This window comes from Lissotriton helveticus, chromosome 1_1, assembly GCF_964261635.1.
Source record: "Lissotriton helveticus chromosome 1_1, aLisHel1.1, whole genome shotgun sequence".
In the NCBI taxonomy this organism is placed as follows: Eukaryota; Metazoa; Chordata; class Amphibia; order Caudata; family Salamandridae; genus Lissotriton; species Lissotriton helveticus.
This window is the reverse complement of record NC_136057.1, coordinates 597,413,361-597,428,440: the sequence shown is the minus strand read 5'-3', so window position 1 is coordinate 597,428,440 and position 15,080 is coordinate 597,413,361. Positions and strand designations below refer to the sequence as shown.

General features: G+C 45.4%; 1 protein-coding gene across 5 annotated transcripts in view; it reads right to left on the bottom strand.

Annotated features, from left to right (window-relative positions):
* IRAG2 (inositol 1,4,5-triphosphate receptor associated 2) overlaps nt 1–15,080 on the bottom strand; it is a 1,168,119-nt gene that overhangs the window by 992,912 nt on the left and 160,127 nt on the right. For all 5 annotated transcript variants that reach the window (XM_078674100.1, XM_078674103.1, XM_078674104.1 and 2 more), the window contains one exon: nt 14,189–14,369. In XM_078674100.1, coding sequence (XP_078530226.1) covers nt 14,189–14,369 — 181 coding nt within the window. The remainder of the gene's footprint in view (nt 1–14,188; nt 14,370–15,080) is intronic.

Sequence of the window (15,080 nt, the reverse complement as noted above, 5' to 3'; positions counted from 1 at the left end):
ATATGGCTGGGTGTAATAAGTTGGGGGTGTTGCAGAGGTGCTTTTTGGGGCTTGGGCTGGAACCTTTTCCTCCGGTGGAGCAGACACCAGTGGCTTGACGGGTATTACTTATTTATAATGGGTGCGATTGTCTCAGTTTGTGCACCGAAGGTGAAGTTGGGAAAGGAGGGGAGGTCTAGGTAATAGCGCCTCATGCGCGAGAGTCTAGGAGATGGTATCTGGCTTATCTATTTTTATCGGTTTCTAACTTTAGTGCCTTAGGTGCTGGTTGTGCAAAATTTCCTCTGCGCTGTATTGAGGTGGTCTGCGGCAGTGGAGCATTTTATGGTCTCTTGTGTGTCAATCGAAGGAATTAGAGGAACTAGCAAAGACAAGCATTTTGATGCCTGGAAGATAAATCTGGAAAGGAACTAACTCAAGATAAACAAAAACAAGAAGAAAGAATCCAGTAATAAATAAGTCCGTACTTGGAAAGCCTTTTTGCTTGATTGACAACTGAGCTGAATAACCACCCGACAATTGGTCTTGGTTCTTATCATCACTACAGTTACTATAGGATACCCTGTGTCCACACATACTTTTCTCTGTTGAGGTCCTGAGGAAGGTGGTACAAGCCCACCGAAATGCGCGTCGACCTGGCGTGGAACCACATAGAAACAACAGTGTTTCCTTAAACCACAGAAGAAAATAGACTGTCTTGGATGATTAGGAATGTGTACTGAGTATGTGAGCTTGGTTGTATGTGTAAGTGTGTGAGTCACTGGGTATCGTTTGTGTATTTCGTGTACAAATTTGTGTCATTTATAATTGATCAAAATGTCTTTTTATTACTATGAATGTATTTACTAATGATTTTCCAATTAAACATTTATTTCTATGAATAAGTTTATAAAAAAAGTCTTGTGATACATAAAAAAATGAATACATTATTGAAAAGTTAATTGAAGCAAGTCTTTGTCATATCTTGAAGGACTTTCAGTTTCTAAAAATGAGAACTATGTCATAAATTGTAAAGTATTTAGGCCACGAGGGAAGTTTAGCTAGCTGTATTGTTGTTTTCCTCTCTTTTCCCTGGCCAGAAGCATTTAAGAGGGGGTCCTTTATTTTTGCTAGTGGTCTAGTGTGGCCCGTGATTTCTTTTGACCCTCAGGCCTGCCTCAGAATGATATTCAGTACATGGGCCCGGTGCGTTTTTTGCCTGTTGTTTCGGGGTTTGAAAGGTGGGGGGAGGGGATCTTCATAGTATTTGGTCAAACTCACCAGTATGATTGTAACCAGCGGGGATTTTTATTTCTTCTGATTTCCGTCTTCATCGTTAAGGCTGCTGTGTCCACGCCGGTGAAAGGAATGTGCAGTGAGAGTCTCTAGAGCAGCACTTGCTTTGTGATCTGTTGCTTGTTATTCCTGGTGCTGTCTGGGGCTGTACCAATACGTGCGCTAACTGTTGTGGTTTCCCACTGCTTGAGGGCTTGGTCCTCCCCACTGGTGCTGTGGTGGTGAGAGGGCAGGTGGTGGGTGGCTCGAATCTCCTGGGTGATTACTTGCCTTCTAGATGCACCCGCGCTGGGCCCCCTGGTTTGGATCGCCTGTTATGTACAGGCGCAGCTTGCAAGGGCATCACTCTCCGCGAGGTGCTAAGCTGCGGGGGATCGGCTCTGTCCCTCTTTGGAGTCTGCTGTGATCTTTCTGCATGCGGACTGATGCCCGTGTGTGTGTGTGCATGTGTGTGTCCCTGCGGCAGTTGAGGGTACTGGCGGCCGCAGGGCTTCGGGCCAGGACTCAGGAGGAGTCAGCCCGACAGTGGTGTATATTGACACCGTTCACGTGCTGTACAGGAAAGCTTCTGGGGAATAGTGCCCAGTCAAAGCAGTATAGCAGCTCAGAGCCGTGGGGCCTGGATTTATGGGCACAGGAGCTGCCTAGACTTTGGCGCATGCTGGGCCTCTTCCATGACTGGTTTTGTGGCAGTGAGTGGGCAGTGTAATAGTTGGCGGTCTCGTGGCCAACACCCATGCACCCACGACATCCGCAGGCCAGGGGTGGCCTGTGGGGATTTAATAAAAGGAGGGCGGCAGCTCAGGGCACGTCATTTCCGAGCTGACGAATGGTGTGGCCTCCCATTACTCTGTTCCGCGCTCCTGCCCCCGCGCTAGGCCTTCCACCCACCTTGGGGTCCTAGCCCAGCCCCGGTACACGACTCAACACTGGCGATGAGCGGAGGGGGCCCAACCCTCGCTCTCACCGTGCACCACTCGTCTGGACCGGCTGTTTCCTGTGAGCTCGGGCGCGGCTGTGCACCGCGCGAGCTGGTAACTGTCCGACGTCGGCAGCGTGTGCGCGCCCACCCCAGCCTCGGTGCCGGCTGCGTTTTGATGCGAGAAGCATCGGGTGCTAAGCACGACCTCACCGGCAGCCCCACTGTGCCTCGCCCGGGACGGGCTTAACAAGCTGGCCACACCCCTGCTGAGATACACCGCTTTGGGCCCTGCTCGGGCGATGAACTGTCTGCCACTCCACCAAGGAATTACAAGTTTGCATCTATAAGGCAGACAGGGAATCTTTCTCGCTGCTGGTTTTTCTGTGCCCAACAAGCATTGGTAAAAGTAAAGAAAAGAAAAAGGACACTCAAGTAAGGAGAAGGAGGGGGAACCAGCACATTCAGAGTAAGGGATAGGACTGATACTGGTAAAGAGCACCACGTGGGACAACCTACACTTTCCTACCCTAGGCCCTGCCAGAGCACGTGGCACACCACAGGCCTAAACACACCCAGAGGCCTCACCGTCAGACGCAATGGGGGACGGCGAGAAGGCCGCAGCCCGCAGACCGTTCCAACACGCAGCGTCAGGTGTCTTAGCTCCTTTCAGTGAGTTGGAGGATCCCACGTCAGCCTCCCCCCGTTGGAGGATATGGATCGAACGTCTCAACAACTATTTCGTCACGACGAGAGAGATGGACAACGCAGTAAAGAGGTCCTTGCTGCTACACTATGCTGGGGATGAAATTTTCAATCTTTTCAAGCATCTACCTAATACAGGGGCAGCAAACGACTATGATGCGGCGATAACAGCGCTAAATGGCCAATTTGACCCACAATTAAACCCGGATTTCGAAGCCTTTAAGCTCGGACAAGCCTGCCAGAGGGAAGGAGAATTGATGGACATGTTCTACGCACGTCTATGGGAGCTTACCAGCACGTGCACCGATGAAGACCAGCCAAAGGAGATCAGGAGATAACTAATTCAGGGGTGCGGCGACAAGACCTCATGAGGACTCATACTGCGCAAACCATGAATCACACCGGAGAACATACTGATTCTAGCCAGATCGCATGACCTGTCCGCAGCGAGGGCAAACAAGATGGATCAAGCCCTAACCAAGCCCTACGGGAAGCCGGAATCCATCAAGACGGAGCGAGCCGATGCCGTGAGACCCAAGCCCAGAGGAGACACATTCAGAGGACCAAAAAAGAAACGCCTCCAGATCAAGATGTGGATACTGTGGCCAAGAGCCACATTCCGCCAAAGACTGTCCCGCCCAAGGAAAGACCAGCACTAATTGCGGGATACCGAATCACTTTGCAGCCGTCAGCAGAAGGCGCAACAAGAACCGAGAATTCCGAGGACAGAAGCCCCCAACGCGAGCCGTTCGGCAACTATCGATGACAGACACCGCATCACCCGACCACGCACAGAGAAGACCCGCGAAAAACCTGCCAACAGTAAAAGATTCCTCTGAGGACAACGACGAAGAGGTATACATCAGTTCAATAACTTTATTCGGTTATTATACAAAAGAACAACCATAAAAGTGCAATTATTCATAACAATTTAAAAGATAAAAAACATTCATAATAGAGCAAAATAGGCTTATATTTCATGCATGAATTGATTTTTGGGACCTAAAAACATTTTTTTTTAAATGCAGAGAGATGCAACATTTAATATATTATCTAGTTTCTGGATAGCTAAAAAAGCAGGACGACACGGATTAAATTCCATTTCTTTCAATATGGGCAGGATCCATCTTTTCCTAGGAATTGTGTAAAATTTGCAAAATAACAGGATATGCATATCTGATTGGTTGGACAACTTGTCACATGGGCATTTACTAAGTTGCCTTGTCCAATCATTCATATTGGGGAAAGTCTAAATAGAATATTTAATCTAAAATGTGTTAATAAAAACCTTTCAAAGTCTCTCATGTGTAACTTAATATACCGTTGGATATCACTTGTGATCATTATTAACTGATGGGCAACCACTGTGATTTTTGTCATTTCCATGTTGGTTCTAAGATCCCCCAGGTACGTCATACAAAGATTTTTCAGTTCTTGCCTAGGGATCTGACACATCAGCAAGGGATCATCATAATAATCTCGGTGGCCTATTTGTATGAGGAAGGTCTTTACATAACAGCCATCTCAACCTGTTAACATTATCGAGGCTCATCGCATCCCTCAAAATGGAACGGTTAAAGCACACTCCTCGGTAGTCCATACCCTGTGCCACAGAAGAACTGGTTGTAATTTATCGACGTCTTCTAGGTACGGTTGCCCACGTTCAGAATGGCAGATATACGTTGATACACTATCCGGGACTGCTAAAAGATGTCTCATAAAATCGTTTTCTTCCACCTGCAGTGCTTTAACATTTGCATATCCCCAAATGCCCACACCACATATAGCAATTGCTACGCAAGTTGCTCTATAAACACATAAGAGTTCCCCAATCAGTTTTTTGCACATTTTTCTACTAAATGTTATCAAGGCCATTATAGATTTAGAAAATAGCAATCTCCTTGTCTTTATTGGTGTGTTCCGTAGGCCAGATTGATCAAACAAAATACCTAAATACGGGAAGGTTGGGGTAAAATCCAAAGGTTTGGAATTAATGTACATTACTTTTTTCTTTTTATCTGCCCCTGAACCGCAGTTCATACAGAACGTTTTCGTACAATTAATTCTCAAATCCAAGTTGGTCATGAAATGAGAGAAAGATGTTACCATTCTTTGCATAGCCTGGGGCGTCCGAGCCATCAAGACTGCATTGTCTGCATATAATAGTGCTGGTACAGATCGATTAGATACCAGATTCATGTCCCTGCATTCCTGCAGCAATGTTCTTTCCAGGTCATTAATGTAGATTGTGAAAAAGAAGGGGGCAAGGACGCATCCTTGCCGCACTCCTCTTGCAATACTAAAAGGCTTAGTGCATTCTCCATTCTTACCAAATCTAACTGTGGCCCTTGCCCCTTTGTAAAGATCCCGGAGGAAAAAATATATATTTTGCTCAACCCCCGATTTCTCCAGTATCAGCCAAAGCTTGCTATGGGTGATGCAATCAAAAGCAGATGTTAAATCCACAAAGGTTAAACATACGACCACCCTTAGCTTTAATATATTTTTCTAAAAGAATATGCAGGTTAAGGCCCTGATCAATAGTGCCAAGGCCCTTCCTCAATCCATATTGAAGGTCGCTAATTATTGAGTGTTCGTCTTCCCATATTTGCAATCTGTTTAAAATCACACGACCAAAAATCTTAATGGTTGAGTCCAATAATGATATTGGGCGATAGCACGAGTAACTTGTTCTATCGCCCTTTTTAAAAATAGGTATAATAATAGACTCAAACCATGAGGATAACAATCCATTCGAGCAGGAAGCATTAAAAAGTTGCTTGAGGAGTGGGTCCCACAGGGCCATATTATTTTTATAGAGGTCAACTGGAACCCCGTCAGGGCCCGGGCCTTTCCTCCCAAACTAGTTTTAATGCCCAAGGTCACTTCGTTCAGGGTGATAGCCAGATCCGTTTGCTTATTATTGTGTGCGATCACTGTGTCCTCCACATTCACAATGGGAATTTGCTCCAGTAGAATTGGTGCACTGTATAAATCTTCATTAACTTTACCCATTCGTTCTCAGAAATGGCAATCTCTACCCTCGCCTTGGATTTATCATTTAAAAATTGGGCATTAACTGCTTTCCAGAAAGCTGCAGTATCTCGGCTTAAAGAGGCCTCACACAAAAAGTCCCATGCTTCTCTTTTCAAAGTGTCCTTTCTCTTTTTCAGAGTTTCATTATAAACCTTTCTCAATTCCCTGATGAAGATCTGGTCTTTATCAGGGACATTTAAGGCATTTAAGGCATGCTTAAGATTAGAGTAAGCCTTAGTGCAGGCTGTATCAAACCAGCTTGCTACTGTTTCTTTAGGGTGTTTAATTTCTACCCACAGGCTAGTCTGTAGAGTTGTCATCCAGACAGGCATTGATACTAAGTTCGCATTTCTTAATTAAATTACTTAGGAAATCCTCAGGAACTACCTTGGTCCATTTAAGGGAGTACCCATTGTGTCTATTCAAGGCGATATCCCCCAGATGCTGCGTAGATATAATATCTCTATCACGGTCATAATGGGGATTTAAAACTTCAACACTTAGAGGAAAATGGTCACTTAATGCATTATCTAGAGTTTTAACATTTTTCACGTGCCCTCTATAACTGGCCGATTTCAGTATAAAGTTAATTGTTGTAAAAACTCCTCTGCCATTAAATGTGGGACAAAAAGGGACCTCAGGTTGACACATTCTATTGGCAAAGCCCAAATCACAAGAAAAAATAATTTCATTCAAGAGGTCCCCGCATACATTATGTTCAAAATGCATCAAATTAGTCTCTTTATCCAGCATTATGCCACATGTCCCCTGTTCTCCTCTCTTACACAATAAACAATTAAAATCCCCTCCCCAGATGACAAAGGATTCTTCGGTTTTTCCTCCTAGCAAACATTTAATATCTATACTCCAGGTTTACAGCATTACTTCCATTTCTTCCGTCGGAACATTATTATAAAAATTAACGATAATCAAACAAAGCACTTTATCAATATGTATTCTAACCATATGATAATATTTATTGTTACGGGGTATCTCTATTTGTTCACATTTAAAAAGGTTCGATACATAAGTATACAGCTCCCCTTTAGCGCTGCCATGTACTGAGCTATTGCTGGTGAAAACATTGTTTTAAAACCTCACAAATGATGTGCTTCTTTTAGCCAAGTCTCTTGTAGATTAACTATATCAAATATGTTTATAAGTTTAACCCAAGTTTGATTATTCACCTTTGTTCTTAAACCTGTAACATTCCAAAACATGATCGACCAGTTGCCCTTCTTGGTCATAATCTTCTCCTTGTTAATACCACCTAGAATATCAACAACATTAGCAATATTTCCAAGTAGGGTATTTACTACTGTATCACTTCCCTTTAACACCAATCTTTCCAGGGTTAAATAGCGCAGATCTTACCAGTGAATCTACTTGTAAACACATTGCTTTTTCAGGAGCATCTTTAACCACAGGTGTCACATTTAAAGAATTAAGCATCGATTTAACAGTAGCATTCCCTATACTCAGTCAGTCTACCCCCTCAAGCCCGTAAAGAGTATCAAAACGATTGAATGTAGGAATGTTAAATTGTTTTTTGTTGAAAATCATAGAGCCTCCACACTGTGTCTCAAAAGGATAGAAGTTTGGTGGGGCAGAAAAAGAGGAAGGGTAAAAATAGCTTAGATCGAAAGTTTTAATACCGCCCACTCCTCTTTGGTGGTACCAATCACAAATATGTTGGACCACACGTCTGCCCCTGAAGTTGACAATGATACAATCCCCAACCAGGTCCTTTGGTCTATGATCCACCCAACCCACTCTATGAACATTAAGAATTTCATAGGGTGGATCTATTTTTGTTTAACCAAAAGGTTACCTTGTTTTTTAATTCGGGATAAGTTTCTGTTTTATCATTGTCCATCTCAGGGACCCCAGATAAAACAACTAAGTAAGGGAAAGAATCCGGTGGAAGGTCAATACGTGGGTGGGTACTTTTTTGTTTTCCAATATTTGATGTTTCCCTGACTGAAGGTACAATTTTTCTGACCTGTCTCACTTCCCCAATTCCCTCTGCGACCCCCACCCCACTCCCACCATGTCGTCCCCCCCTTTCAGGAATCATTCTCCTGGGTTCAGAAGTTGAGTCACCTTGTCTAAATCCATTTATTAATTGGGGTGGTATATTAGTTATAGTCGGGTGGGGAGTTGGGTGATTGTGCTTGTTGATGCTCTTGTTGTGATGCTTTCTGCTACACTTTGGCTTGATTAACTATCTGCTAGTTTTTTCAGCATAACAGAATTGGCTGTGGTTGCTTGCTCAAGTATGACATGACAATGAATAACGACAGACCCAGTGTAAGTGGTTACTGGAACTGGCCACAAGCATATGCACCCGGGCCCTTTTATTAACAGGCTTACGACACTTGTGAAGCCTGTGATGGATGCGTGTGGGGTGCATGTGTGCCCACTTCCCCAAGGGAGTTGTTAACAACTCTGTGTCTGCTGAGACACCAGGAGGTGTCTCACAGGACACAACATTCCTCCCAAATTTTAATGAAGACCAAACACTCACTAGTCCAACCTGTAGGGGTAAACAACAACTAAATATACACAACAGGGTCCATCAGCTTCTCGTGTCAGGCATCAGGAAGACCGCAGACAAGGACTGGTGACTGACTGCAGCTGGACGATCTCAGCAGGCACTCAATTTAACCTGAGTGGTTCAGAACACGAACGCTGGCTTCGAGAAGTCAGCTGCACTCTTGTAAAATGCTGGTGGAAACATGTCCTTTGGTCCGAGGTGGCTCCCCTTCGCGGACGTTGAGGATGGTATGTGGTGGGTAATAACAGTTCATTAAAGTGGGTGCTTTAAGAGCATGGTTGGAGTCCAAGGTGAAGATTCACAATGGTGTTGCTTGATCACCTGATGCCTCTGCTAGACTACTTGGCGGTATCCTGTAACCCATGGGTGGGGCAATATTAAGTCCACTCTGCCGCCTGGGGAAGCTCCATTGTTGGGTTTGCCACAGGACTGCTGGTGAGCTGCACTGGGGCTGCGTATGTGCAGACTAGGGGCAGCTTCAAGTCCACCGAGGAGCCAGTACCCAGTCGCTTGCACAAACCTCAGGGGTGTGTGAGTCTTGGTCAGGACATGCTCCCTCTGACGCAGTTCAGGTATAAACCAGGTTAGCAGGTAGCCTCTGGGTCTTTTTGTTGGCTGGTTTAACAACAGTGTAGGACTCCAGTCCATTGGTACTCTTGAGATGGTATCGTTTGACACACTTGACGAGGACTGGTGTGATGGCATTGCCAGCCTTGTGGTGAATCTGGACAACAGTTTGTGATGACCTGCCAGGATGGATGCAGGCCTTCGTTCTAGAGTTGATCACAGAGTGGGGGTGGCCAGGTGCTTTCATTTCCTTTGGGGCGACAGTTCTTGGGCTACTAGGACATTGGTGACAGAGGCATGATGGACACCGTAGCAGAAGACGGACTGGAGGCAGACGGGCCTCTTCAGGACTGGCAATGTGAAGAGTAAGGTCCACTCACCAAGATGGAGGCACGAGGTGCTTGCTGAATCCTTCCTCATGTAGCAGGGTGCAAATGCAGACAGTAGGTTGCAGACCATGGCAGTTTTCCATTGGGAGATACAGCAGCTTCTCCTGCTGCGAGTCATTTCGGACACGCTGACAATGCCTTGAAAACACTCCATGTTGATGCAGTCTCAGGCTCTTTGCTGAGCCTTTCTATCTTGGGCTGGGGATGCAGACAGAGGCTTCGTTGCGGAGCACTGCTGGCCTTCTGGACGTATTGCGCTCATAGGCTTAACAAGAACTGGTGCTCCGGCAGTAGTATCCCAGGCAGAGTGCATTGTGGCCTGTTGACCACCAGGTGGCACTGCAAATGCTTCACCGGGCCGCAACAGCCTTCTCTGGTGTTGCGGTCTTCGTGAGCGTTATTATGTATCTTGCGGGTGAGAGGGATGTGGCCTTCTTTCATTTGCTGCGGGGATGGAGGCAGGTGGGCACGGTCTGCTGGAGCACTGCAGTCAGGAAGAAGAGGTACAGCAGATTCTACTTTGTGGTCTGCCACTGTCTCTTGCTGTTAGCTCCCTTTCAAGTGGCTGGCCAAGACGTGAAGGGAGGCTGTGGGGTGCGTGCTGCAGGCGCGGCCTGCACTTCCTTGATAGGACTCCAGGGATGCTAATGCTTTTGGGGGAGGCTGCACACGCTGGTATGGCTTCCACGGGCAGGGCATCAGCAGGTTTGTGGGGCACTTGCTGCAGTCTGCGAATGCCCCCTACAGTGAACATGCACTCTCTTGGGCTGCTAAAGGGCTGGAGATGGACCCAGGAGTATGGTCCGACGGCGTGTTGCTCCAGTCGATGCCTCAGGCTTGCCAGGTGAGTGAGCGAGGCTGGGATTTCAGCGTCCTGCTCTGGTGTGGGGGACGACTATTTTTATCCCCTCACGGTGAGTAGGGCTTCAGGATTGCAGCGGTGACCGCCTGAGCGCAGCAGTAGTGCCATTGCAGGCATAGCAGGGGGGGCTATTTCTCACCAGATTCGGATGGCTCCAGCGCCCCGGTCCGTACTTCATGGGGCGTACTTTTTCACTCTTATTTTTTTCTGTAACCGATACGGGACAGGCATCCACTATTCGCCCCCTTTTAATGGCATGGGCCTGCATCATATTCCGAGCGCGATCATCTCCGCAGTTGCAAGTGTCCGGAGGCAGCACAGTAGGGGATGCCACATCCTCTGGCTTATTTCTTTCCCATGAGGAATGGAGTGCCTTTGCAGCAGGCATTCGGGGCATTGAAAATGAAAGAACAAACAATTAGGTACACGGGGTAGGTGAAGCAGCAGACCATCAGCCATCTACAAACTACCTACAATTGGAACAACAAATAACTGTGAATTGTTTTCAGGAAACGCTAGACAACACAATACAAATACAACAAAGCATAGACATCATACAGCATAGATACTACTGTCACGGAGGGGAGAAGCAAAATCAACAGAGACATGAACTGCCCCTTGAACATTCATCACATCGCAGGGAAAGGATTGAGACAAATCGCGGAACGGAGAATCTCACTAGAATGTTGCAACCAGAAAGAAAGCACGTGCCCTGTACATTTACTACTGGAGACTTGGACTGGAAGGATGGGAACACCCTCCTAGCACCAAAAACCTCAGTGTAGTGTCAGGGTGAAAAACAATGTGTGCATTGAAGGACATATTGCGGCAAAGGGTAGCTCAGAGGCAAAGGGAGGGCAAGAGAACACCACTTTACAACCTGGGGAGACTGGGGACACTTATCACAGGTCATTTCCAATATTTTCAGAGGGGCTTCTGGGAAATCAAAGAACTAAATTGATGACAATATAAACCAACAAGGCATACACAGGGAATTTGTTTGAATCAATCTAAAAGGGTGTGGTACATGTATCTCGAGAGAGACCAGTGACCATTAATGTAATCATTCAAGTGAAGCACCTTTCGGGTTAGGCCAAAGACCACTTCACCATACCTGATGAGTACATTTAAGATTTCTAGTTTATGTTTAATTGTAGCACATATCTGTACTGAAGCACTTTTTACCTTAGAATCATAAGAATCAAACACGAGAAAAATTATGAAAAGCAAAATGAAAAATGTATTATTGGGGAAAGAATAGTGTAACAGAGTGGTTAAAAAAATGATCCCATATGTATGTTAGGAGAATATAGACTCCGGCATGTGTAAAGGCAATATGTGATGTTTTACGGATTTCCATTTTCACTGCAGTTTGTATGTCTAGCCTTAGTGGCAACTGCAGTAACAGCAAAATCACACCATGTACCTCTGCCCCACCATAGCTTAAAAACATTTATTTTTGGTTTCTCCAGAACATGACAAAGGTCACCAGGTCAATTGTCACCTGTGTCTGGTCAGAGGACAGTCAGTTCATAAATAAGCTGGAGTTTAATCTTTGGCCATAAATCTGACATGAACATAGAGTCGCCTGAAAAAACATCATGCTTGCAGCGATAAATATCCCTGGGACAAAAAAAAGAGCTAAATAAATAAAACCAGACTCTAGGAATAAACTTTTGCAACTTTTACAGATTTACTGGAATTTACAACAAGGACTGCAATGTAGCCTAGAAACAGAGACAAACTCTTAAGGGGGTTGGGGAGGGCCAAGGAATTCTCAACATGTATATTGGTGTTTGTGCACAGTTGGAGACCGTTGACCTTTAAATTCTGTATTAGTGATGCTCTTACTAAACCTGATCTGGATACTTTGACCCTTTGAGAGTGTGTCTTCAACTCTTCATTTGGGAAGCGGTGTCTGCTGTGCTTCACGTTATTGTAAGGCGCGGACTAAAAAGTCCAGTGAGACGTTCAGTGACAGCTCCACTCATTTCTCGGTCAACCTGTTGGATTCTGATTTTGAGCAATCACACACGGGGAATCCAGACGAAGACTCAAGAGAGACCAGGATTGATAGTGTGCAGGAATTAGTCCATTTATTATTCCAGTATGTTTTATATTACTCAGTGGAAATGGACTATCACACTGAATCAGTGCTACAGTACACACAATTTTGAAATGGAAGTAAAGATATAATTTGTAATTCACGAGCCAACAGCTTCGCTAATTCTGGGAAACTCCACACGCCACTAACAAGCAACTAACACTGATAAAAATATAAAAGAGATGGTATTTCCATGTTCACTTGGGAAACACCCACTTTTGTTTACATCTACACCTTCTTAAAACTGTCTACCAAACGAAGAGGTAGGTCCTCAGAATATATTCTATTTTCTTAAAAATGCGTGAACTGGAACATGAATGGACCAATCACCCAATAAAGAAGTAGAAATTCCTTCTTCAGAAAAAGAGGGTCATCACTGTTACACAGGAAGATAATCTCCTAAAGAGGAGAGCTGTTGATGCAACAGAATGGGAAGAACTCCTTCAGCTCCTGGAATAAGTGGATGTTCTGATAGTGTACATAGGGAACACAAACACCTCTTGACAGGAAGAACCAACCTTGAATTTAGATGTAAAGAAGCCCCTCCTCCACGTGCAGTCCACAGCATCACCCCAGCATTATACTTGGAATGCAGTGAGCCATCTAGCAGAGCTTACATTGGCTTCTTTAAGGAGAAAGTTGGGGGGGGCATTAACTCAGGCAGAGGCATCCTAGATAGAAAACAAAGCCATCCAATCCTAAGCAAGGGGTTTAATCAAAGCTCCTTCAGGTAAATGTCATGTATTGCAGACAGCTGATGCCAAGACTAACAAATGTAAAAGGATGCTTTTTTAATTTAATTAAAACATTACATTTGCAATGGCAGCAAGTTCAGATCCTTGGGTGGCTACAAAAATTCTGCACAGTCAGAATGGAGCAAGGAGACCAGGTCCCATATCATGGAACGAACACTGCCCCTTACTTGCACCCTGGCTCATCTTTAAACAGGTGCACTAGGTGCAAACAGGGAAACTGTGCCCCCCGTTTACAATCAACAGATTGTCCCAAGGCAGCCATGAACTTACAGCTGTCTTGGTGCACCACAGTAATGAAAGGCAAAACAGGCACTGCGGCTTGCACTATGCATGAAGCACTTCCCTGCAGTTCAAAGATGGGTGGACGGATATTAGCCTACTGGCAGGTGCGGTGAGTGACTGCACCTACTTGGTGGGAGATGTCTGGGGGTTCCATAAGGAAATCCCTTTTTCCACTTTAGAGAGCTGCACTCAATGGGCGCACTGAAAATGCACCTCCTATTTGTGGCATAATATGTGCACCTCCCTAGGCCTCCTTGCATCTGTTCCTGTGTTCATAATACGGTGCAGCACAGAGGCAGTGTTTCTCTAATCTCCACAGGCCCAGGCACCCAAATAAATGAGGCAGCGCCCTCTTAAGAGAGTGCCTACAGAAAGAGACTCACGACCATCCATAGCCGCTTCTGTTATTTACCCGTGTCCCAGGAGTGCCAACAATGGTCACCCGAAGGCCGCTGTGCCACCAGAGCCCTGTCTGTAATGTAGTCCCAGGGATCTAATCAACTATTTGACCAAACACTGATTTTCAGTAGGACACTATCCCCGTATGATTAAGTTCCCTTATCTGTCAACTTCATGAATATTCAGAAACAGGCTTGACCCCCACTAACAACCACAAACGTGTATATGAGAAAAGAGCACCTGCATACAATACACTTGATGCTATGGGCTATAAAATGTCCACTCAATCGCGCACTAGGTTTGTACAACACACAAGAATGGAGAAGGAATCACCTTACCCGTTGTTTCTGCAGTCGTCGATCCACTCTTTCATGATGGCATGGTAGGTGTCCAGGTCCATGGAAATGTCCTTTTTATTGGGATCCAGCATGTTGCACAGGTCATCCAAGCCGCTGTCCTCCGACCCTCTGCTCGTCGTGTATCGCAAGTAATCTAATATTTTCGATACTGGCACTTTCCCTAAAAATCAATATAAATGTTCAAACACATATGTATAAGCCTTGTATCATTTACACATAAGAATTAGCACAGAAATGCAATCCATTAAGAATTTTTCACTTTCAGCATCAGAACGTTCCCAATACCAAAATAATCAGCGCATTACCGTTGCAGCTGCATTTCCTTTTAACAGATCGCCAAAACCTTGAGGAAAAAGCTCCCTATCAAAGAAACGTTTTAAAAATAGAGTATTCAATTTATGTTTTGGTCCCAAACATAGCCTCATACTTATGCGTAATCACATTTGTTACTTTAAATAGATATTGAAAACATTCCCTGTACCATAGGGACCGTATTACTGCAGGGACACCCTGAAGTTGTGCAGGTGTGCATGCTCACTGGGCGTGTCCAGTACAAATCACAGAAGCTTGTTTCCGGTCCAGGGAAGGCATGGCTCGGCAGTTCGGGCTGGACTGTTCCCATGAGGCACAGGGTCAGATTGATTTGCATCTGGCCATGTGTGAACTGGGGTGGCAGAATGGGCTAAGGTGATTGATTAAACCCAGATCTCTTGACTGGGTGTATTTGATTGGTTCAGATACTCCGTCCATCACCACCCCCTTTTGTACCGCTTTGTTTGCCTTAAGTTGGCAGGGTATGCTCAGATGTGAGTCCCTTGCTCACTTTGCCACTGGATTCAAGCAAGCCTGGCTGAAGACAGCTGTAATGCCA